We start from the raw sequence: 25,827 nt of genomic DNA on the forward strand, positions 1-25,827 counted from the left end.
TGGGTCATTTTCCAAACCTGAAAATTGCCTTTCAGTTAGTAATTGGAAAGCAAGTCCTCCTGAATGAATTTAGCTGAATTGGAAATGTGAAGCAGAAAGATAGTTAATTTAATTTTGTATACAACCTTAAACTAAAATTTGCTGATTAACTTTCTTTCACTTTATCACTCTTTCTCTCTCTCTCTTCAGTACGTTCTATTCCTCCATTAGTTGATGGCCATTCCTTCTTTTCTGAATTACCATCCAAATGTTGTTTCATTGTCATCCACTCTATATTGTCATTCTGCCTTTCTTTCTCCTGTGTTTGCTCGCTAATTCATTGGGGCGGGTCCTTCTAGCTTCTTGTTCCCAGGAAGTTCTCTCTACAGTATATAGGGGTCACAAGTTCAACCATTATCACTGGGAACATGATTGAGACAACAGAAGGATTTGTTTTGGTACATTCTCTGGAGTTGAGAGGAATGGGATGGGAATAAAGATTTGGAATGTTTCTTTTTAAATATCAGTATATGCACTTGGTAAGCCATGTTCCCGACAGTGCTTTACTAAATTCCAGGAGCGATTACATCTATATCTGCTACAATAGCATATTCCTGCAAAATTTAAGAATATTTAGGTTTTGCTTGAACTTTATTTACTGAATGGCATTTATGGTAATTTAAAAGAATGTTGTTCTTGTTTAATATAGGGATGTAAAGAACAAAATGTTGGCTGTGCCACCCATTCCAAATCATTTTCTTGAACTCTGCATTTCTGCCACTTCAGTCTTGGCTGCTAGTTCTTTGCCTATGGACAAACATCACCGTTCTTTGGTAAGTATAATAGCTTTCAAATCCTGCATGCTTTGGCTTGGTGTGGGTATTTTGTACCTCATTTGTAAGTAGCATAAATAGTTTAATCTAATTTAATGTTGAGCTTTCAGGGATTTTTATTACTTTTGGTAAAATATAGTTGCTCATTAACCTGACCTGGGCTGAAATTCTGTTGATCTTGTGAGTGTGCTTAATGCTGCATGACTTCAATAAAATAGACTCATAGAATCCCATTCAACCCACCATGTCTGCACTGACTCTCCAACAGGGCATCCTACGCAGGCCATATCCCCCTAACCCCACATATTTATCCTGCTAATCCCACTAAGCCACACATCTTGGCACACTAAGTGGCAATTTGGCATTGGTCAATCAACCTAACCTGCACATTTTTGGAGTGTGGGAGGAAACCAGAGCACCTGTAGGAAACCCACACAGACACAGGGAGAACGTGCAAACTCCACACAGTCACCCAAGGCCGGATTTGAACCAGGGTCCCTGGCGCTGTGAGGCAGCAGTGCTAACCGTTGTGCCATCATGCCACCCTATATACAAATGTGTAAATATTTCTATTTACATAGTTATTAAAATAGATTTTAATAAATATGCAAATAGATATATAAAAACATATATCTAGCATGTATTTTCAAAATTACTATCAATGGACTTTATTAATAAGATCATATGATGTTGGAGCAGAAGTAGGCCATTCACCCATCAAGTCTGCTCTGCCATTTAATGAGATACTGACTGATCTTATATAATACTCAACTCTACTTTCTCGCCATCATATTTTAATATATTTTAAATAATTAATATTTGGAGGCAGTTGTGTGTATTAGAATCTGTTGGATATAATGGCCCAGATTTTGCAGTGGTAGTGATGAGTAAACTGTCAGAATTCATTAACGTTAGTCCACGGAAACTGACAGCAACTTTGCGTTCACATGTGCAGAATAACACACAACCCCAGAAGCTGCTGCTTCTCCAAAGGGTATGTTATTAAGTTACCCACACACCCCCAACTCTAATCAATGAAAATTGATGAGAACTTTCACTATTGTGCACTAGGGGGGTCTCACTAAAAAAAATCCTTTAAAAAGTTACATCTTGATGAATGAGGTGTTACTGGATACTTAACAGTGTACTAACTTCATCATTTCTGCTGAACACATTCAGTGGCCCCAAAAGCTAATTTTATATTTAGATTGTCAAATTTCGCCACACACACTTCCACAAATATAAAAATGTTACACTTGTTTGACTTTATTTTAGCTTGTTTCTTAATCCAATCTTCATGATTTATTTCGCTATCTGAAAAATGAAGGTATTAAGGGCTTTTGTTGTCAATACTAGTGAGATGGGTTTTATATGTTTCCTGACATCACTGCTGTTGTACATAAAGGCATCTCCTTCAATTTTGTCACATTTAAACTGCGGTTGGGATGGTGAGAACTCGCATCAGGGATCTTTGTCTTTGAGGTTCACAGTGAGCATTGTCTTTGTGTTGCTGACCACAACATTTGGGCTTGTATGCATTACCACATTCAACGTAGTAATGGGAGAAGTTGCTTTGAATTTTGACCTGCTAATTTTTCATATTTTATATAAATACTTTACAGGGGTGCAATTGTGCAAACCCTTTGTTTTGCAAAATGCAAATGAAATGTGTGGCAATAAGTGAACTCTGCAGGAGGGGCAACTGGCGATCGGAGGAGGGAGGGATGGAACTCCGCCTTGGGGGGGGTGATCAGGGAGGAAGGGAATTCTGCAAAAGGGCAATTGGTCGGTGGGGGAGGGGGGTCCCGATGTCTGTGGGGTGGGTGGGGGAGTTCAGATGTCCATGGGGCTGATGAGGGTGGGCAGCAGGAGACCCCGCAATGATGCCCCTAAAGCTCAGCAGCCGGATTCCCTGGTGAGCTGAGGCTCCACCACCCCCCCACCGCCCCCTCCGGTGGCGAAAATCGCATCCTGGCACTTTTGTTCACTAAGTGCCATAAGAGTCTGAAGCTCTCTTGTTTTCTCGCTCGTTTGGCATTCAGAATTTTTTCATAAAATTCTGTCCAATCTCTCCTCGTACATCAGTCCTGCCATCCAGAAATCAGCCTGGTAAACCTTTGCTGCACCCGTTCTGTAGCAAGAGCATCATTCCACAGATAAGGAGACCAAAACAGCACAGAACATTTCAGGTGTTGTCTCACCAAGGCCCTGTATAATTGAAGAAGGGCATCACTGCTCTTGAACGCAAATCCTCTCGCTATGAAGTCCAACTTAGCATTTTACTACTTTACTGCCTACTGCACCTGCATGCTTACTTTCAGCGACTGGTTTACAAGGACACCCAGGTTTGTTGTGCATTCCTCCCTCTCAATCTATAGCCATTCAGAAAATAATCTGTCTTCCTATTTTTGCTACCAAAGTAGATAACCTCACATTTATCCATATTATACTGCATCTTTAAGTTTATTTATTCGTGTCACAGGTAGGCTTACACTGACACTGCAATGAAGTGAAAATCCCCTAGTCGCCACACTCCAGCACTTGTTCAGGTACACTGAGGGAGAAGTTAGCATGGCCAATGCACCTAACCAGCACGTCTTTCGGACTGCCTGTCTAAGGTTAAGCCTAACCATAACCCTCACGCTATAAACAGTTTTCTAATTAGATTTCGTCACGTGTGGATCAGAAGCTATATTTTTTGTACTATTTCTTTGTTGTTATACTATTGACACTGAACTCAATAACAATGTTACAATAAAATTAAGTCCTTTCTAAAATACAGCTACAACAAAGTAATTTCTCCACATAACTTCTGCTTAGTCCAATACAAACTTTTATCAATCCATGATGCATTCAGCTACAAATGTGTAGCTTATAATTGGATGTACCAGTTCCACAAAATAAAATAAGCATGTGAGTATGTAAAGATGGAAAGTCTATTGAAATGTGAACAATAAAGATGATTTGTAGATTGAAGTTACTGTGGTGTGCATATCGAAAGAAGAACACTGAAAATGACTGCTTGTTGCACTGTTTCAATGTAGTGTCTGAACATGCACAGACAAAGTAGTCTTTCATCCCAGAAGATGCTTTGAAGCACATGTTACATCAGAGAATAGCTGCTGTACTCTGAGGATTAAACAATAGCTGTTTCACTCGCTGAAATGGATAATAAAGCTGCTTACCACTTGTACAGCTGTTCAACACCATCCATATATATTAGAATAGTTTCATCACTAATTTGCTGATGTTCCCATTCTTTTCCCCTAACAGCAACTAGTTATTTAACTGGGTTTTTCATCAGTATTATTGTACTATATTAATCTGGTGTGTTATGGTGTAGAATAAGAAACAAGAGGGTGGATGAAGATGTTTGTGTGTGTGTTTAACCTGGCTTGAAGAGTCAGTGAAGTGTTCTTTACAATTTTCTCACATACACAAGCATTGAAATCCTGCCTATGGAGTACTTGCTTGTGACTAGTGCTGTGGTCTTTCAGACTGCAACAGTTTCTTTCGTAATAGATCACATATATACGACACAAATTGAATCTGCCATTGTGATGTTCCTTCAAGGTTAATTGATTCTACAAATTAACTTTTTCTACCTGATCAGTCCGGTGTGCATAGATTAGCAGTTTCTTCCTCTGTCATGAATTAGATGCCTGAGATACATTCTGATAGTTGTTGGCCTATTCAGAAGCTGTTTGTGTGAACGGCTAATGGATCCTTGAAATTCATAAATGACACTGCTGCATCATGACCAGCGCCCTTATTTTCCAGTTTAAATAGCATCGGTGACAAAGCAAATATGGAAAAATTTGCAAGCACCATTGATTTTAATTGTGGGGGTGGGAAAACAAATAATTAATTTCTCAATACTTCAGCAGGGGCAAAACCACACAGAAGTCCGTGAAATTATGGATTGTTGTACTTCTGAGGCTTTATAAAGCACTGGTTAGGCCCCATTTGGAGTACTGTGAGCAATTTTGGGCCCCACACCTCAGGAAGGACATACTGGCACTGGAGCGGGTCCAGCGGAGATTCACACGGATGATCCCGGGAATGGTAGGCCTGACATACGATGAACGTCTGAGGATCGTGGGATTGTATTCATTGGAGTTTAGGAGGTTGAGGGGAGATCTAATAGAAACTTACAAGATAATGAACGGCTTAGATAGGATGGACGTAGGGAAGTTGTTTCCATTAGCAGGGGAGACTAGGACGCGGGGGCACAGCCTTAGAATAAAAGGGAGTCACTTTAGAACAGAGATGAGGAGAAATTTCTTCAGTCAGAGAGTGGTAGGTCTGTGGAATTCATTGCCACAGAGGGCTGTGGAGGCCGAGACGTTAAGCGTCTTCAAGACAGAAATTGATAAATTCTTGATTTCTCGAGGAATTAAGGGCTATGGGGAGAGAGCGGGTAAATGGAGTTGAAATCAACCATGATTGAATGGTGGAGTGGACTCGATGGGCCGAATGGCCTTACTTCCGCTCCTATGTCTTATGGTCTTATGTTGTGAGTACTGACATGAGTTACTAATTCCATAATTTCCATTTTCATGCTATGTGATGTACATATGCCATTAGAATGGTATCCAGGAAGACTACACCATTGCTTGTCCAACATTTTTCTATCACATTATAGTAGATTTGAAATTTGAGCACAAAACACACTGATCCAATTGGTACACTTTGCTGACCTGCACCTCGTAATGGTTTGTCACCAGTGTGGTTTGATTATTTCACAGCACAATTTGATTCTATTAGAATGAGTACTTTAAATAAGATCACTAATTAAGCTGCCTAAGCTTCTCATGTCATAGTTGGTGGCAGTTCTAAAAAAACATTCAGTATTCTTTATTCAAAATTGTAGCAGAGAGTGGCTTAATGGTTGGTTTCAGATCTTTCTTTGTGTGAGAATTGAAATCCAGCCCTGCAATGATTAGTTGCAAACTTTGCCTGTTCTCAGCTTGGACCACTAGATGGAGTGTGTCGATATGTTAAGCTCTGCCCATTCCCAGAAAGAGCAGCAGAAGAAATGAAGCCGGTGCTGTTATGGTTGGCTTGGAGTTATTATTTCCACGAATGTGCTCAAGTCCTGCAAGGGTCACTGGCGAAGATTCAGGAATCTTGCTGAACTTTTTCCCCCTAGCATGGGAAACTAAAGCCAATTGCTGCATGCCAACTGCTGCTCTGGCCAAGATCAGCTAACTTAGCATCGGCCGTATCAAAGTTGAGATCTTCTGGACTGTTTCGTTTAGAGTTTCATCAAATGATGTTTTTTGCTTGCTTGGGGGAAAAAATGGGGTTAGCTACTTGGACGCTTGTTTTAGCTTCAGCAACTATTTCAGTGCCTAAGCAGTGGCCAACACGGAGGACAGGCCACTGTGAAGTTTGGTGAGCTGGCTATAGAAGAGCATGACTGGGTGATAGCAAAAGTGACCATACTTTTTTTGCTAGATCATCAAACTATCCTCTGTAAACAAGATAATTTTGAACCTGGCTACATCATTAGAGAGCATCTGCTATCCAGTTCAAAAGTAAGAAGTATTTATACACTCAAGAAAATCCAGTTTAAGATCTAAATGGCATTGCTAGTTAGCTGTGTTGTCAAAATATATTTGAGCATCTCTGGGATTTTAATGCAATTTCAGACATTGATAAAATTTTCCCTATAACTTTAGCAAGCAGTATCAGTATTATTGTGTTTTGCAATGCAAGTAACTAATGAAATTTAATGGTAATAGCCAATCACTGAAGATGAAGGCTGGCATTCCATGAAAGGATGCACTTGGTTTGTGCTCAGGTTTTGCAATGGGACAACTCTGATGTGAGAATGTTACTAACTGAGTTCAGAGGACGCTGATGATTTTTCAGAGTTCGATTGATATGCAAAAGAATGTGTGTCAAAAAAGGAATTTGTTTTGCCCCAATTATGAAAGTATTCTGTTTGAATTGAAAAGGAGTGATGATATGCTGCTTTCCGAACATATTTTACATTTTAAAGTTTTCGGTATTGCAGATGTGCTTACTTCTATCGTTTGGCAATAGGGGAATGTCACTTGGGGTCATTTTAACTGAACCGGCATGGCAGGAAATTGACTGGATCAGATAGAAAATAAATTCTGTGGGATGCGAAATGGACGGTTGATGTCATTGAATCTGTTTCCTGCTGAGTAGGTTCAGTTATAATTACCGCCATTCTTTCAGAATTGTGCAGCATTGAATACAGAACGTTAGCTGCCCATCAGACCCATATTTCGGCTGAAGTTTGTAAGTGTCTCCGATCATTTGTCTTTTATAATTATGTAAACAAACCTCAACTAAATCATAGCACAGTAAAGCCTTTTTTTTAACCTCAAATGCTATTTGCTAACGTATGTAAACTGTTCGACGTGGTGGGTAAAATGGTTGCTCCCCTTTAACCTTTGTTTACAAAAATTACATCAGAGGTCACCTGAGAATGGCAAGCCACAGTGTACAAACAGACTGCTTACATTTACATAATAAAAGCAAATTACTGTGGACACTGGAATCTGAAACCAAAAAACCACTTTGACAAAGGTCATCTGGACTCCAAACGTCAGCTCTTTTCTCTCCTTACAGATGCTGCCAGCTCTTGGGATACTTTCCTACATGGAAGGTACTATGTAAATGTAAGCAAAAGAGAAAATGCTGGAAAATCTCAGCAGGTCTGGCCTCTCCTTAAAAGAGGCCAGACCTGCTGAGATTTTCCAGCATTTTCTCTTTTGCTTACATTTACATAGTACCTTCTATGTAGGAAAGCATCCCAAAATGCTTCACAGGAGTGTAATGAGGGACAAATTGACTTCAAGCCAAAAACATGAGATAATGGGAGCTGTGGTTTACAAAGTAGATTTCACGGAAGGTTCTAAAGACAGAGAGAGAAGTGAAGAGTTTTAAGTTTTTGGGAGGGCAGGACTTTGATGGCTGAAAGTACAGCCGTCCATGGCGTGGGATGCGCAGGAGGCCACAGCTGGAGGAGCGCAGAGTTCTTGGAAGATTGTGTGACTGGGGGAGGCCGCCAGGGTCAGGGGTGAGGTTATTGAAAGATTTGAACACACAGATGAGAATTTTAAAATCCATGAACTGTTAGGCCGTGAAACAAATTGGTCGGCTAGGAACTGATTGCAGGTTAGTGAGTACGAGGCGATGGATGAATGAATGAGACTTGGCGTGTGCCCATAAATCAAGTAGCAAAGTTTTGGGTGAACTCAAGTTTATGGATCAAAAACAGAAAATGCTGGAAAATCTCAACAGGTCTGACAGCATCTGTGGAAAGAGAATAGAGTTAATGTTTCGAGCCAGGAGGACCCTTCGTCAGAGCTGAGAGCAAAGAGAATCAGACGAGATTTATACTATGGAGGGGGGGCTGGGCTGTATTTGGACAAAGGAAATGTAAATGGTGATAATGAAGGTTGAAAAAGGTTCTAAAAGTATTCATAATGTGATTGGAATATCTGAATGGAAGAACTCTGAAGTGCATACAAATGTAATAATTTATGTACTTAATTAAGCACCTGAACCATGGGGAAATAATCCTGAGTGTTACCATTTAACCTTTATTTAAAAGCATTTTATCATGTTAGCATTCCTTGAACCAGAAAGGCAAGGTGGCTTCTGGAAGATTGAAATTATTCTCTGCATCAATGGGTATTAACACCTGTCTGGATTCCCTGGTGGAGGGCTAAGCTTTCGATGGTAGAGTCCGTGCATGAGAACAGCGATGGTGAACACCATTGGCGTTTTGAAGGTACTCTGTGTATTTCAATTGACTTCAGGGTCATGGATGTGTGCTTTTACCCACAAAGAAACACAACCATATCCTTTGGGCAATCAAAGGGGCAGCAGAGAAATGGATGAGGAAGTGTGGGGATCGGCATTCCCGGCTCAAATGGCATTCATGCAGTATCCATACAGAAGACTTTTTCTTGTCCACCACTTCTTGCCATGGCATTAATCCGAGTACATATTCCACATTTCCTTCACAAATACTCCATCTACAAACCCTTCTGTGTGTTCAACACACACATCATTCACTTATGCAATCTGATGAATACGTTTACCCAAATAGTTGGGAATATTCATATCCTGAAAATGACAGGAATGTATGATACAATGTCACATCTGACATTTACACCCTAGCAATGTCAAATGCAAATCCTCGCATACAACATTTCTCTGGATAGTGATAGGAGATTTAAATTAAGGGCCTTCCTAGCTTGTGCAATTGATTGCATGCGCTAGCACATTTTAAAAATAAATGTAAATGATGCTTTTTCAGGAGGTCCAGCAGCCACCAGATTTAACATGGAATCCCAACAGTGCAGAAGGAGGCCATTCAGTCCATCGGGCCTACACCGACAACAATCCCACCCAGGCCCTATCCCTTTAATCCCATGTATTTACCCTTCTAGTCGCCTTGACATTAAGGGGCAATTTAGCATAGCCAATCAATCTAACCCACACATCTTTGGACTGTGGGAGGAAACCGGAATACCCAGCGGAAACCTGCGCAGACACAGGGAGAATGTGCAAACTCCACCAAAGGCCGGAATTGAACTCGGGTCCCTGGTGCAGCAATGCTAAGCATTGCGCCATCATGCCATCCTTTGCTATATTGGCCCTTGCTGAACCATCCTTCGTGTATTTGTTCTGCAGGCAACCTTCCTGGTGGAAATCGGAGACCATGTCAGAATTGGGAAAAAGAGCCTAACCCCCAAAAACCAGCCTGGATCAGGTGCACACCTTTGTGCAAGACAGAAATCTTGCCCCAGCCATATACCGCAATTCTGCCAAAACAAATCCTGACCATGGTTTCTCTCATACTGAATCCAGCATCAAGCAGTGGCTTTCTCGTGTCACTCTCCTAGACAAGAACTACTGCTTGTATTTACATAGCATCTTTCAAGCACTTAAAGATCCTGATATACCACAAATTTGACACCAAGCCACGTGAGATATAGGGACCAGGAGAGGTAGGTTTTAATTGAAGGAGGAGAGCAAAGTGAAGAGGATTATGAGGAGAATTCCAGAGCTTGTGGCCCAGACGCAGAAGTCACAACCACCAGTGGTGGAATAGTTAAAATCGGGAAGTGCAAAAAGCTCAGATTAGAGGACCGAGCAATCTCGGAGTTTCAGGGCTCGATAGTATTACAGTGTGGTGTTCCGCACAGTGGTCATCCCATCTGTGTTTGGTCTCTCTATTTTGAGGAGATAACTATGAGAATGGTGAATACAGGATACTAATTTGAAAGAAATGCAAGTAAATTGCTGTTTCATCTGAGAAGAAGAATGTTTGGGGCTCTGGTCAGTTGGAAGGGAAGAGGTAAAGGAGCAGGTGTTGCAGGGAAAGGATTGCGGGAAGGGGAGGAGTTGCTGACGGTTATTCAGGAGTGAATCAGGATATGACAGAGGGAATATTTCCTTCAGAATGCTAGAAAGGGAGGGATAGTGAAGCTGTTTGGGTGCATAATGTTGGAGGGGGTGAAAATGGATGGCACGGTGGCACAGTGGTTAACACTGCTGCCTCACAGCGTCAGAGACCCGGGTTCAATTCTGGCCTCAGGTCACTGTGTGGGGTTTGCACATTCTCCCCATGTCTGCATGGGTTTCCTCTGGGTGCTCCGGTTTCCTCCCACAGTCCAAAGAAATGCAGGTTAGGTTGATTGGCCATGCTAAATTGACCCTAGTGTCAGGGGGTTAGCAGGGTAAATATGTGGGCTACGGGAACAGGGCCTGGGTGGGACTGTGGTTGGTACAGACTTGATGGGCTGAATGGCCTCCTTCTGCACTGTAGCGATCCTATGATTCTATGATATGCCGGCTGATGGAGGAGGGGAAAGATTGCAAGAGAAGTGCAGCAAGAGAAATGGCCACAGCACGGTGAGGTGGAAACCTTGTTTGTAAAGAAAGGAAGATATTTTGGAAGCACTGGAATGGAAAACGCCATTGTCAGAACAGATGGAACAGAGATTGCAAAACTGGGAACTGAAGACAGGGAATTTGAGGAAGAGATCAATTGGTGATTCACCATGTTTAGGTGAGGCAAGGGTGGAAATTGAAAGCAAAGTAGATAACATTTTCCAATTTGGGTTGAGAGCAGGTCCAACACCAATAGAGTCCTCAATGTATTGGGTAAAAGTTGAGGGAGGGTGCCTGTATAGGACTGGAATAAAGCATGTTCTACAAACCCCACAGAAAGGTAGACATAGCTTGGACCTATATGGGTTTGCAATGGTTTGGAGGAAGTGAGTGGAACTAAAGAAGAAATTGTTCAATGTGAGAAAAGCTGGTTGGGCCTCTGTTCAAGGAAGGCACAGAGAGCCTTGGACATTATGGGTAAGGGGAGGAATTGAGCATCCATGATGAAAAGGTCACTTTTGGGATGGGGAAACTGTTAAAGTGGCAGAGGTCATCTGAGGAGGGGTGGGGGGAAGAGATTCAGCAAGGGGAGGGAATAAAGTCAAGGCAGAGCACTTCAAGAAAATCTGCTTAGCCATATATAACACTGATGCAAAAATTAATGCCAGTAGAAAAATAAAATGATTGAGAGTTTACAAAATAAAATGGCGTGATGAAGCCAAGTCACATGACATGCTTAATAACAAATTAATATACACCAGACCTTCCACTCTCTTTAATCTCACAACCAAAGAAAGCTGTCCCTTTACTTGTCCAAGTTCTGAATCACAAGACCTGTTTGGATGGCACTGACATGATTTTCAATTCATCACTGCTCCATTTTCTCTCAAAACAAAGTGGTAGATGAACTAAATGGTTGACGGCGGCACGGTAGCACAGTGGTTAGCACTGCTGCTTCACAGCTCCAGGGTCCCGGGTTCGATTCCCAGCTCGGGTCACAGTCTGTGTGGAGTTTGCACATTCTCCTCGTGTCTGCGTGGGTTTCCTCCCACAGTCCAAAGATGTGCGGGTTAGGTTGATTGGCCAGGTTAAAAATTGCCCCTTAGAGTCCTGGGATGTGTAGGTTAGAGGGATTAGCGGGTAAAATATGTGGGGGTAGGGCCTGGGTGGGATTGTGGTCGGTGCAGACTCGATGGGCCGAATGGCCTCCTTCTGCACTGTAGGGTTGCTATGATTGCTATGATTTTGACTGGTTTTGACATCCATTTTAATTTTTGGGCACATATTCATTTTGACTGGAGCTGTATTAGAGCTAAATGGGTTCAGGTGGCATCATTTGGATCCTACACTCTTTTTATCTCTGCTTGCCTGATTTCTATCAAATCCAACCATTTCCAATAATACTTAAGAAGATCCTCAACTGCTATCAAATAAAACTCAAAAGAGCTTCAGGGGATCTTTTCCCTTTTTATCTTAATGGGGTTTGAATGTTTATCAAATACTTCTATTTCTTCCTCTTCTCCCAAAGAATATATAGAACATGATGAACTTGGAAAGACTGTAAAACTAAATGGAGGAAACACCTGTTTAGAGTAGGACATTTGGGAAATGTTTTGCTTGGGGTGGACTGTGGACTGTGGTTATGTGGGATGGCACAGTGGTTAGCACTGCTGCCTCACAGCGTCAGGGACCTGGGTTCAATTCCGGCCTCAGGTGACTGTGTGGACTTTGCACATTCTCCCCGTATCTGCATGGGTTTCCTCCCACACTCCAAAGATGTGCGGGTTAGGTTGATTGGCCATGCTAAATTGCCCCATAGTGTGAGGGGGACGAGCAGGGTAAATACGTGGGGTTAGGGGGATAGGGCCAGGATGGATTGTGGTCGGTGCAGACTCGATCAGTCGAATGGCCTCCTCCTGCACTGTAGTGATTCTATGATGTAACTGAACAGATGGTCTTGACTTTGTGAGGGGAAAGGAATGCATGAGGTTGTTGCAGGAGGGTGAAAGAAAAGAAGAGGTTTATGGGGGTGGTTAGTCATGGAGGATAACCCTGGAGAAATGAATAATTTTACTACCGTCCAGCCCCCTCCTGCAAACGCTAACATGGCATTGAATTGTGAGACCACAGCCTACGATGAGTTCCCCTGTCTTGCCCAAATTACTGAATTCAGAACAGGCCCCTGAGATGTTCTCCCAATGCAGAGATATCACTGCCTTATCCAGACCCATGATATTTATTGCCTGGTCCTAGGATGTAGGATTGCAGTCATCTGATCCAATCTGGCAGCTCCAAGCCCAGGCCCCTTCACTTGTAGCACTGGCTTTTTACCAGCTGTCTACACATACCATGGGCTGGATTGAAGTCCCAGTCTCTAGAAACATGAGCTTATATTCCATGACTGCCACCATGTCAGCAGGCTCAGTTTAGCTTCCGATCCGACACACAAACCAGCTCACAGCATCAGTAGGGTTTAGGTGAAAACACCAGATCATAATGCAATTAGAAAATCAAACTACACAATAAGCAATAGAAAATGGCCACAGCCTCAGGAGAACCAGTTCCCAACCACCCTGCTTCTTCCATCCTATGCAGTTAGAGGAACCCATGTACTTTACACTCCCTCAAGGCCAAGGGATTTACCCAACTGGATGATCTTGCTTACCTCACGGCATTTCCAATTGAACTATCTTCTCTTCTCTTCTGAGCAATTGTATTGTAATTTACCAGCCTCCTACCACATATATTGACCAGTATTGCTGACAAGATTTGCATTGCAAACCTCTCCTGAGAACCACAATTCCTGTCTTGCAATGAACATTCAGCCTCAGCAATCAAAATTCTCGGCCTTCTCAGGATGACACACTACAGCCACTTACGAAGCAATGCAAGTGAAAGCAACATCAGCTGTTATCAGAGTCTGTTCTAGTGGATCTGGATCACACTCTGCCTCAGCGCACACATTCCTTCAGGAGTATGATTGCATCTCTGATCCAACATTCCCAGGTTATGTTGGCAGAGCTGGACTCTTCAAGCCTAATGTGTACGTGGGAGCCAGCCCCTTAGCCATGAGGGCAATGAACCATGGCCTCTCTCACCCCCTCCCCCAGCCCCTCTTGCCAGTCTATCCTGCTTCTGCCCTTCTCTGCTGTGGTCTTTGATCTCCCTCAGCACTTGCAAATGATCCTGTCCAAACCCTGACACATTTTCCTGAGACCTTGAGCTCACCATTCCCAAGCACAGAGTGTGCTAATCTCACAAGGTTAGAATCATCGTGTCCTTTGGCTGTGAGCACTTATTAAATATAAATGATGAGTAAATCTTGAATTTGAGGTAATTAATACTGAACCAATTCTTACTGGTTTTTCATTGTTTCAGCAGTTTCAGAAATGTTCAAAGGATAATTAGTAGCACAGAAGCTTTGTTTTTTTCATTCAGTGAAAATGCAGAAATATCCACATTATGCAATGGAAAATGTGTTTGCCAGAAGTAGATGGTTGAAGTTCCATGTTTTTGATCATTTACAAGTAAGTTGATTGTTGTATATTGTACTGAGTAATAACACATGCTGAACTGTGGACAGGTATAGAACCAGAGAATCCCTGCAGTCAAGAAGGAGGCCATTCAGCCCATCGAGCCTGCACCGACAAGAATCCCATTCAGGTCCTATCCCCGTAACCCCACGTATTTACCCTGCTAATCCCATTGACACTAAGGGGCAATTTAGCATGGCCAATCAACCTAACCCACACATCTTTGGACAGTGGGAGGAAACCCAAGCAGACACAAGGAGAACGTGCAAACTCCACACAAACAGTTATCCAAGGCCGGAATTAAACCTCGATCCCCGGCACTGTGAGGCAGCAGTTTTGAACTAACTTTTCTGAGCTAACTTTATTTACAGAGAGGGTCATGCAACAAAATGCTCGAATCTTGCAATATACATCAATGTGCATCAATGTTACAAAATGTCTGATTATTTAAAATCAGATGGAACACAAATCAATACAATAAAAATAAACTTACCAATATAATGAAAATCAAATGTTATACGTTACCATTAACAGTTAAAATTACTGCTTTTCATTTTTTCTTTTCGGTTCCACAATTTTATTCTTCAGACATCTAAATATATTCAGTGTTATTTTCCCAAGGCTATTATGGTTAATGATTTCGACTGAGTAGTTTAGATTAATCCTGAAGGAAGATTTAGTCTACAGGGATTAAAAATAGAATTGAAAGATTAAGAAGAACAAGTGGATATAAAGAAACGATAACATTTTTCTCCAAGAATTATATGTTCTTTTCCTTGAAACTTTGTTTTTCATATCTTCTTTGAACTCAATTTCAAGGAAATCTATGGCTCCAAAGTTGCCTTGAACTACTTGAAGTGTGAAACAGTTGGTGAAGTATCCTTGAACAAAGAAACATATAACTATCAGTTTGGAGCAAAAGTGCACAGTCATCATATATGGATACAAAAATACATTGTGGGCTAGTGCTGTTCAGGTGCTCCATGTGCCCGGACTAGAATGAGCTGAATTCACTCTATAGTGAATGGTCAATTCATTTAAATATTTTTGTGGTGTCTTTGAGCTGGAATTCTCCGGCCACCCATCAGCGTGTTTCTCAGGGGCGAGAGGCTGTGCGTCATTTGCCGGCAGTGGGATCCTCTGATCCCATTGCTGTCAATGGGATCCGGAATTCTCCGATGTCGTATGTGCTGCCAGCGGGAACAGAGAATTTGGCCCTCAACCAAATCTCATTTCACAGCAACAGGACTGCAGAATCCCAGCCGCGGATGAGTTTGGAGACTCCCGGCTGGGATTTCCCATTGTAACCACCTCATGCCACTGGGAGACCTGCTGTGAGGGTGTGCTGCCGATCGGACCAGAGAATCCACCACTAGTGAACAGTCGGAGAATTCCGGCTTGTTTTACTCATCATGCACATTATGCAACGAGAGTGGAGAAAACAGTCAGTGAAAGGTGGAGAGATGGGAAGGAGAAGCAGACTGGAAGACCATGACGGGGGACCCAGAAGAGAAAATGCTGGAAAATCTCATCAGGTCTGGCAGCATCTGTAAGGAGGCAAAAGAGCTGACGTTTCAAGTCCAGATGACCCCATGATGGGGGAAGTGGAAAAACAAAATGCAGCCACTCGATCAGACATGGCTGGCACGGTGGTGCAGTGGTTAACACTGCTGCCTCACAGCAGCAGGAACCCAGGTTCGATTCCCGGCTTGGGACACTGTGCGAATTTCTGCACATTCTTCCTGCATCTGTACAGGTTTCTTCCGGGTGCTCTGGTTTCCTCCCACAATCCAAAAGGCCTGCTGGTTAGGTGCATTGGCCATGCTAAATTCCCCCTCAGCGTACCCGAACGGGCGGCGGAGTGTGGTGACTGGGGGATTTTCACAGTAACTTCATTACAGTGTTAATGTAAGCCTAATGAATCAACTTAAAATGGTAGCTGGGTGATTAACACACTGAACAAGCATTCCAGTAGTGTTTTGGCCAACATGGATTTGTTATGAACAGGAATTTCGACTCCAGCGAGGGCAGAAAGCATGCAATATCTGATCGGCACAGGGAAATCAGAGAGTGTATAATGGATGGCCAATCTGATATTGACTTTTTACACCTTTTTCAAACATTTTGGATCATGTTTGTGTAGGTAAATTATTAGTCCTGCTTATTTCACTGAGTGTCAAATTCCAGGAATTGAAACAGTATTGAGAATTAAATTACATGAAAAGCTGCCCAATATATTGCCAGAAAAGGTTGTGAGATTTTAAATTTCAGATACTCTCTCTGGGTCAGCACTTCAGATTCCATAGATTTGCCCTCGCCCAAAACAAACCGAAAATTGGCTGGAATTCTCTGGCTGTTCACATCCTGCCACCGCCGGCAGCAAGGAAGGAGGATTTGGCGCTCAGCCAAATCTACCTTCACTCCAGTGGGATTAGAGAATCCCACTGGCGTGAACGGCTGGAGAATCCCACCCAATGGGTACGATCTCACCGGCTGTTCATGCCATGCTGCCGCTGCAATGGAGTCAGAGAATTTGGCCTCCAGGACATCTCCATTCACTGCAATGGGATGGGAAAATCCCACCAGCATGAACAGCTGTAACATTCCAGCCAATGTCTATATCTCAAATTCTGGCCTCTTGAATATCCTTGACTTTAATTGCTCCATGAGTGGTGGCTATGCCTTCTGCTGTCAAGGGTGTCCTTAAAGCCTAACTCTGAGACCAGTTTTCAGTCATCTGCCCCAATATCTCTGTGTGGCTCAGTTTCAAATGTTGTTTTCTATTGTATTTGTGAAATGCATTTTACTACATTAAAGGCACTTTTATAAATAAAAGTTTTTTATTTGCTCAATATGGGGGCTTTGTTTTTTTCTTGAAGAAAGCACAGGGGTTATCAAGGAACTCTCCTTGCTGTATAATGTACTGGAAAGTTCATCTACCCTTCCACAACTTCCCTCGGCTTTTGAAGATGGGACAATCGACAGTTTCTTAAATTGTGGCTCGGCAAAAAGGTTTTGTCCTCTCTTCACTACCTGATACAGATCATAAAGTCATACAGCATGGAAACAGGCCCTTCAACCCAACTTGTCCATGCCGTCCTTTTTTTTTAACCACTAAGCTAGTCCCAATTGCCCGCATTTGGCCCATATCCTTCTATACCCATCTTACCCATGTAACTGTCTAAACACTTTTTAAAAGACAAAATTGTACCTGCCTCTACTACTACCTCTGGCAGCTGGTTCCAGACACTCACCACCCTCTGTGAAAAAATTGCCCCTCTGGACCCTTTTGTATCTCTCCCCTCTCACCTTAAACCTATGCCCTCTAGTTTTAGACTCCCCTACCTTTGAGAAAAAATGTTGACTATCTAGCTGATCTATGCCTCTCATTATTTTATAGACCTCTATAAGTTCACCCCTAAGTCTCCTACGCTCCAGAGAAAAAAGTTCCAGTCTATCCAGCCCCTCCTTACAACTCAAACCATCAAGTCTCGGTGGCACCATAGTAAATCTTTTCTGCACTCTTTCTAGTTTAATAATATCCTTTCTATAATAGGGTGACCAGAACTGTACAGAGCATTCTAAGTGTGGCCCCACCAATGTCTTGTACAACTTCAACAAGACATCCCAACTCCTGTATTCAATGTTCTGACCAAGGAAATCAAGCATGCCGAATGCTTTCTTCACAACTCTGTCCACCTGTGACTCCACTTTCAAGGAGCTATGAACGTATACCCCAAATCTCTTTGTTCTATAACTCTCCCCAATGCCCTACCATTAACTGAATAGGTCCTATCCTGGTTCAATATACCAAAATGCATCACCTTGCATTTATCTAAATTAAACTCCATCTGCCATTCATCAGCCCACTGGCCCAATTGATCAAGATCCCATTGCAATCCTAGATAACCTTCTTCACTGTCCACTATGCCACCAATCTTGGTGTCACCTGCAAACTTACTAACCATGCCTCCTAAATTCTCACCCAAATCATTCATATAAATGACAAATAACAGTGGACTCAGCACCAATCCCTGAGGCACACCGCTGATGCGCTTTAAGACTTCCAGCACCTCCTTCTCTGTTATATGCACACTCCTCAAGACATCAGTATTCATTTTCCCAAGTTCCCTAATATCCATGCCTTTCTCAACAGTAAATACTGATAAGAAATATTCATTTAGGATCTCACCCATCTCTTGTGGATCTGCACATAGATGACCTTGTTGATCCTTAAGAGGCCCAACTCTCTCCCTAGTTACACTTTTTCCCTTTATGTATTTGTAGAATCTCTTTGGATTCTCCTTTGCCTTATCTGCCAAAGCAATCTCATGTCCCATTTTTGCCTTCCTGATTTCTCTCTTAACTCTACTCCTACACCCTCTATATTCTTCAAGGGATCCACTTGATCCCAGCTGCCTATGCATGTCATGTGCCTCCTTCTCCTTCTTGACCTGGGCCTCAACATCCCGAGTCATCCAGAGTTCCCTACTTCTACTAGACTTGCCCTTCACTCTAAGAGGAATGTGCTTACCCTGAACCCTGGTTAACACAATTTTGAAAGCCTCCCACTTACCAGATGTCCCTTTGCCTGCCAACAGATTCCCCCAATCAACTTTTGAAAGTTCTTGTCTGATACCTATCGTTCTCCATAGCTATCTTAAAACTAATGGAATTATGGTCATTGGCCCCAAAGTGATCCCTCACTAACATTTTTGTCACCTGTCCTTCCTTATTTCCCAAGAGGAGGTCAAATTTTTCCCCCTGTCTAGTCAGGCCATTCACATAATGAATGAGAATTTCCTCCTGAATACACTCAACAAATTTCTCTCCATCCAACCCTCTAATAGTATGGCTGTCCCAGTCAATGTGGGAAAATTAAAATCCGCTACTATTACCACCCTATTTTTCTTGGAGATATCTGTAATCTCCTTATGTATTTGCTCCTCAATTTCCTGCTGACTATTTGGGAGCCTTTAGTACAACCCTATCAAAGTGATTTCCCCCTTCTTAGTTCTACCCATATAGACTTAGTGGGCAAACCCGCGGATATATCCCCTCTCAGTACTGCCTTGATGTTTTCCCTAATCAAAAGTGCAACTCCCCCTTCTCTCTTACCTCCTGTTCTATCTTTTCTATAGCATCTGTAGCCTGGAACATTGAGCTACCAGTCTTGTCCCTCCCTTAGCCATGTTTCAGTAGTAGCTATAATATCCCAGTCCCATGTACTCATCCATGTCCTGAGTTCATCCGCCTTGCCTGTCAGGCCTCTTGCATTGAAAAAAATGCAGTTTAATCTGGACTTCCCATGCTCTCTGTCCTGCTTTTGCCTGATCTGTCTAGTAATGGGATTACTGACACTGCCTTTACTATTTAATGTGCTCTTTAACTTCCATGCTGTCCTCAACCTTCTCTTCTGTCTCCCTTCTGCTTTGGGTCCCACCCCCTTGCCAAGCTAGTTTAAATCTGCCAATGGCAGTTGTAACTTGCATAGGTTTAAACTTTTAAATCACTGGCTTCTTCCAAGCTGTAGTGATGATCGTGGGGGCGAGATTCAACATTACCTCTGATATCATCTGGTGTGACTCGTGACACATCCCTAGTGTAATCTTAAAGTACGGTACATTTCACCCACTTTGTGATTATTCTTAGGCAGCAACATAATACAATCTTTCAGCTGTGTAACATAGTTTGTTTCCCAATGTTCAGGGAGGAGTAGGTATATTTTATATTGCAGGCACCTATTGTAGACTTGCTGAACAGTTCTGGTCTCCATATTATAAAAAACTGGATCTGGAGGTACTGGAGAAAGTGCAAAAGGATTTTTTGGAAAGGAATAACCTCTCAGTTATAGTGCAAGAACGATTGGTTAGACTGGAGCTCTCCCTGCAGAAAGGACTGAGGGGGCGACCTGATGAAGGCTTTTAAGATTATGAAAGGGTTATGGTAGACATAGCAAGGACGTTTCCACTTGCAGAAGAGACCAGACTAGGGATCATGAATATATAATAGTCACTAATATTTCCAATAAAGAATTCAGGAAGAATTTCTTTACCCAGATGGTGGTTAGAATATTGGACTTGCTACCACAGGCAGCAGTTGAGGTGATAAGCTTAAATGCATTTAAGGGGAAAGTTAGACAAACATGAGGAAGAAAATGGAAGGATATGCTGATGGGTTGGATCAGGTGGGGGAGGAAGAAGTTCAAGTGGAGCAGGAATACCGGTACGGGCTGAATGGCCTGTTCTGTACTACTAAATGTAACGATCACTCATACTTATCAAGCAACAGAGCTAATTCAAAGTGCAACAGCATATTCATTTTACAAAAAAAGTTTAAATCTAATAATAACCATGATTGTTTTGGTGCCTTAAATGTGTTTTTCTAATGGCTATTGTATTTTGTCCACAATGCCACTGGATTCACAAATTATCCCAGGATTTCTGCACAGGACTGGAATTGCAACACTCCCAGGGCTAACCAAAGCCTGTTGACAAAGCACAAGTTAAGACTGTGATTGAATACTCTCCATTTGGCTGGTTGAGTGCAGCTCCTACAACACTCGGAAGATCAACCCTATCCAGGACAAAGCAGCCCAGTTGATTGACACCCCACCCACAATCATTCACTTCTTCCACCACTGACGCAAAGTGGCAACAGTGTGACCGTGTACAAGATGCACTGCAGGCAACTCACCAAGGCTCCTCAGACAGCACCTTCCAAACCCCCACACCCGCTACCACCCAGAAGGATTAGGGCAGCAGACGCATGGGAAGACCATCACTTGGAAGTTCCCCTCCAAGTCACTCACCAGCCTGACTTGGAAATAAATTGCCGTTCCTTCACTGTCACTGGGACAAAATCCTGGAACTCTCTCCCTAACAGCCCTGCAGTGGTTCAAGAGTGCAGCTTACCACTACCTTCAATTAGGGATGGGTAATAAATGCTTGCCTAGCCAGCGAAGCCCACATCCCATGATTAAAATTTTTAAAAGGCAGGTAGGGGAGTGCCTCATCAGCATTCCTGTCACTTTACAACCTCATAGATCTTTGCACCTCTAAGTCCAAGTTTAAACTGCACACTTTAATGCATGCCTTTTAATAAGGGACAAACTAAATGTATATAAAAGTGGGCATGATTGCTTCAGAAATGTTGTAATTAAATTAGTAACACATGGGTATTGAAGAAGAGAATGTGGTGAATGTCATACATGTGGATTTTCAGAAGACATTTACTAAGACAGCTGCATGGTTAAAGAGACAGGAAAGGACAAAGCAAATAGTCCAGGTCAATGAATATCAAAATGATGGTGTTTAGCTCCAGGATGCCAGCATCTCTTGTCTTACAATTATATAAACAGAATTTTGCTGCTGATGTCAAATGCTGGATGTGGCAAACAGAGTAAGAATTCAGGAGATTCCGGACAGTCGGAGACAGGTTAGTTGGGTTTGCATATGGGGGTGGATGCTGTTCAATGCAGGGAAGGGTAAAGCAATACATTTTAGTAGCAAAGTGGAGAAATTGGGAAATAATTAGAGATCTAAATAAACAGGTTAAAATCAGAGACAATCAGTATTTACTTTGCTTGAGGTTTAGTGATATTCAAACAAGAGAGACACTATTAAGTCACAAACAAGCGAAGTGACAATCCACAACCATTTACAAAGTTCACAGAACACTTTTGTAAGCCTCAAAGGCAGGTCCAGCTAAGATAAACCCAAGATGGGGTGCAATGCCTCATCTTGTTGGTTTGGATCTTGTTTGTCTACCTTGTGGGGACCTTGAAATAGATTCAATTGGTTTTTGAATTTGGTTTTTGGAGCAAGCAAAGAATGGATTTGGCTTTGCCTGGTCCATTCTGTGCATTGACTTTCTAACTTTAAGAATGGAGTAAAAAATTAAATAAATAGGCAGGTCCAAAAGTAATTCTTGTCAATGACAAGACATCACTGTCGAAAATTGTGAAGCTACTTTAGGAAGACAGTACATCTATTTAAAGTTTTATTTTTATTACTGTCACAAGTAGGTTTATGTTAACATTGCAATGAAGTTACAGTGAAAATTCCCTAATCGCCACACCAGTACCAAGTACACTGATGGAGAATTTAGCAAGGCCAATCCACCTAACCCGCACATCTTTGGACTGTGGGAGGAAACCGGAGCACCCGGAGGAAACCCACGCAGACACGGGGAGAACGTGCAAACTCCACACAGACAGTGACCCAAGCCAGGAATTGAACCCGAGTCCTTGACACTGTGAGGCAGCAGTGTTAACCACTGTGCTACCATGCCGCCCCGTGGATTATTGTAAATTTGCTAAAATTTGTGATTGTCATCCAAAACTTTGCCCAAGATATCTACATTCATCTTAAGCTTAACATCTTAATTGCTCTACAATTGGCGACTGCCTTCAGCTTTGGAATTTGCTTCAGAAATATTTCGCCTTTCTATCTCCCTCCTTTTTAAGATACTCTTTAGCACATACCTACTTTTGGTCATCTATCTTCAAATGTGGTTTGCTGTCAAATCGTGTTTGATAACACTCCTGTGACATTGGGATGTTTTATTAGATAAATGTGTTACATAAATACAAGTAAGAGCGAAATCAGCAGATCAACACCATGAACTTCTGTTTTGCTCTAACCAAATGATGAAATAGTTGCTGAAGATTAATACTTTAGAAGGACTATGGATTGTGTACTGTAACTATTGTTTCAGTTCCAAACTGGAGTCATTTTGAAAGCTCTTCAAATACATCATTAAAGTAAAGTTTATTTATTAGTCACAAGTAGGCTAACATTAACACTGCAATAAAGTTACTGTGAAAATCCCCCAATTGCCACACTTCGGTGCCTGTTTGGGTACACTGAGGGAGAATTTAGCATGGCCAAGGCATCTAACCAGCACATCTTTCAAATTGTGGGAGGGAGCACGTGGAGGAAACCCACGCAGACCCGGGGAGGATGTACAGACTCCACACAGTGAGCCAAGTCCAGAATCGAACCCAGGTCCCTGATGCTGTGAGGCAGCAGTGCTAACCCCTGTGCCACCGTGCCGCTTTCATCACATTACAGATGCACTGCAGATACCTTTCTACATCAGATTTTTGGGATAATGGAAAATTTCAGAATCTGTTCCTCTTAAAATTGAGAAAATCAGTTTTTATCAAATTTTGACCCAACAATTTGAGAATTCCTGGTGAAAGTTAGCAAAATATTCTTGGCTATAAAGAAAGACTGGGGAAAAAATAGCTCCACTGGAACAGAGACAGTCAAGGGGGCTCTATTTGTTTAATATAATTAGGAAAAGCTAAGAACAATATGTGAAAATTCTTTCCATATGTACATATGAATTAAACACAGGAGAATTCCGGCACCGGTCTCTTGAGCCATTCGTCCTCTCAAGCCTGCTCTGTCATTCAATAAGATTGTGGCTGAACTGATTGTGGCCTCAACTCCACAATCTGCCCACTCCCAATAATCGTTGACTCCCTTATTAGTCATGAGTGTATTTACCTCTGCCTTAAAAATATTAATTGACCCTGCTTCCACTGTTTTCTGGGGAACAGAGTTTCAAAGTTTCACAACTCTCAGAGTGAAAAAAAAAAATTCATCTCTGTCTTAAATGGGAAACCAATTGTTTTTAAACTGTTCCCTAGTTTTGGTGTCTCACAAAGAGGAAGATCCTTTCAGCATCCACCCTGTCAAGTCCCTCTAGAATCTTTATGGTTCAGTAAGATCACCTCTCATTCTTCTAAACTTCAATGGATACTAACCCAGCCTGTCAAACCTTTCCTCATTAGATAACTGCACCACTGGTTAACAACTTGGTAACAAGGACATATCAGTGTAGGACTATCACTGGAAGAATGATAGGAGGAAGATAGAAGATCCTTTTGCACCCAGGAAATTGTTAGAATACTGCAAATAAATAACAACTGTACTAATCTCAAATAAAACCTCCCAAACTGCTTCACAAAAGTGTTACAGAGCAAAATTGGACACAAAACCACATAAGGCAATATTAAGGCAAATGACCAAATGTTTGGTCAGAGGTAGATTTTAAGAAGCAACTTAAAGAAGGAAAGCGAGGGGGTGAGATTTGATGACGGAATTCCTCAGGGCTTCAGCAGCTGAAGACAGGGCCACCAATGGTAGCGCAATTGAAATTGGATGCTCAAGAGACTGGTGCCGGAATTCTCCAGCTGTTCACTCTGATGGGATCTTCTGCTACTGCCGATGGTGCATCCCTGCCGCCGGTTGCCCGGCAGTGTGGGGTGCTGTCAATGGGAAATCCCATTGACAGTGGTGGGACTAGAAGATCCCGCCACTGGTGAATAGCATGCTGCTTCCCACCACGAGAAAGGCACTGCGGGAGGCCAGAGAATTGCCGCCCAGGATGAAATGAACATAGATTTCTTGGAGAGTGTGGGATGGTGGAGGTTACTGAGGTAGGGAGAGTTGAGTCCATGGAGTTATTTGAAAACTAGAATGAGAATGTTAAAATGGAGACATTGCTTGACTGAGATGGGCACCAAATTCTGGCCTTGCCAGCGATGCTTGCATCCCATGAATGAACAGAAAAAAAACCTACAGGCCTCATGAAGTCAATATGGGGTAGCTGATGTGATCATGTTACCCACTCTGTGTCTGTTTTGGGTAGAAACTGCATTCATTTCTATTTTTAATCAAGAAAAGATAAAAGTACTTAATTTAAACTTTATTTTAAATGATTTTTGCACATCAATTATAATTAGCCCTGTTAAGTTTAGAATAATGGAGTTATATAGATGGATAAGTTGACATTTAACATGTAAATTTATATTTTTGGACCGGGGATTTTTCAATGTTTTCTCTTTTCTGCCAATTATGTTCCCTCAGTATTTCACACTTTTGCCTCACCCCCACTACAACCCCTCCCCTCTTTCGTTGCAGAACATTTTGAGACGTATTTGGATGTGGTTCCACACCCAAGTCACCAGGCTCTTCACTGGTGTTAGAGAACTGTTCAGTCACAGGGAATGTCACATCATAGTCTGATCTTGTCCCCACCTAACACACATACATGCACACTTACTACAGAAATCAAAGGATAATGATCAAGATTGGGGATGTTGTTTGATTTTTGTTTTACCCCCTTCTAATTAGTTGACAGCGAGGTCGACTGAAGCAACCTTACTGTTTGCAATTAGTTAACTCAATGTGGATTTAGGATTGATTCAAATTATTTCTTGATCTGCCAAATTTAACTATTTATTGGTTTATACAGCTGAGCCTTTAGGGAATTGAAAGCAATTTTTAAAAAATGGTTTCTTATTATATGTAAATGTATTGTCATAAGTTAAAGCGTCAACTTGTCTACCTGTTCTGTATAATTATATAATTACGGATTGTTCAGAAGATTAAAAATAATTAGCTTTCCAACTATTATGCAGATTGGGGTGTGGTTGCTGGAATTTCTTCCCCAGTCGCAGTCCTAGAATGCAATTTGAGATTTTACCTGGGGTTATTTTTGAATTGTCTTCCTAACAAAAATCTGCCTCTTGATTTATTGTGGCATGTAACTTAGATTTCTGAGATTCAAATTACAGTGGAAAG

The 25,827-nt window shown here is 42.0% G+C and overlaps 1 protein-coding gene across 2 annotated transcripts in view; it reads left to right on the forward strand.

The window, feature by feature from the left end:
* The first annotated feature begins 739 nt into the window (after nt 1-739).
* grb14 (growth factor receptor-bound protein 14) overlaps nt 740-25,827 on the forward strand; it is a 170,147-nt gene continuing 145,059 nt past the window's right edge. The window contains exon 1 of one of the 2 annotated variants that reach the window (XM_078228243.1): nt 740-812. In XM_078228243.1, coding sequence (XP_078084369.1) covers nt 789-812 — 24 coding nt within the window. In that variant the 5' untranslated portion in view covers nt 740-788. The remainder of the gene's footprint in view (nt 813-25,827) is intronic. The other variant, XM_078228242.1, reaches the window with a different exon arrangement.

Source organism: Mustelus asterias, chromosome 14, assembly GCF_964213995.1.
Source record: "Mustelus asterias chromosome 14, sMusAst1.hap1.1, whole genome shotgun sequence".
Classification (NCBI taxonomy): domain Eukaryota; kingdom Metazoa; phylum Chordata; class Chondrichthyes; order Carcharhiniformes; family Triakidae; genus Mustelus; species Mustelus asterias.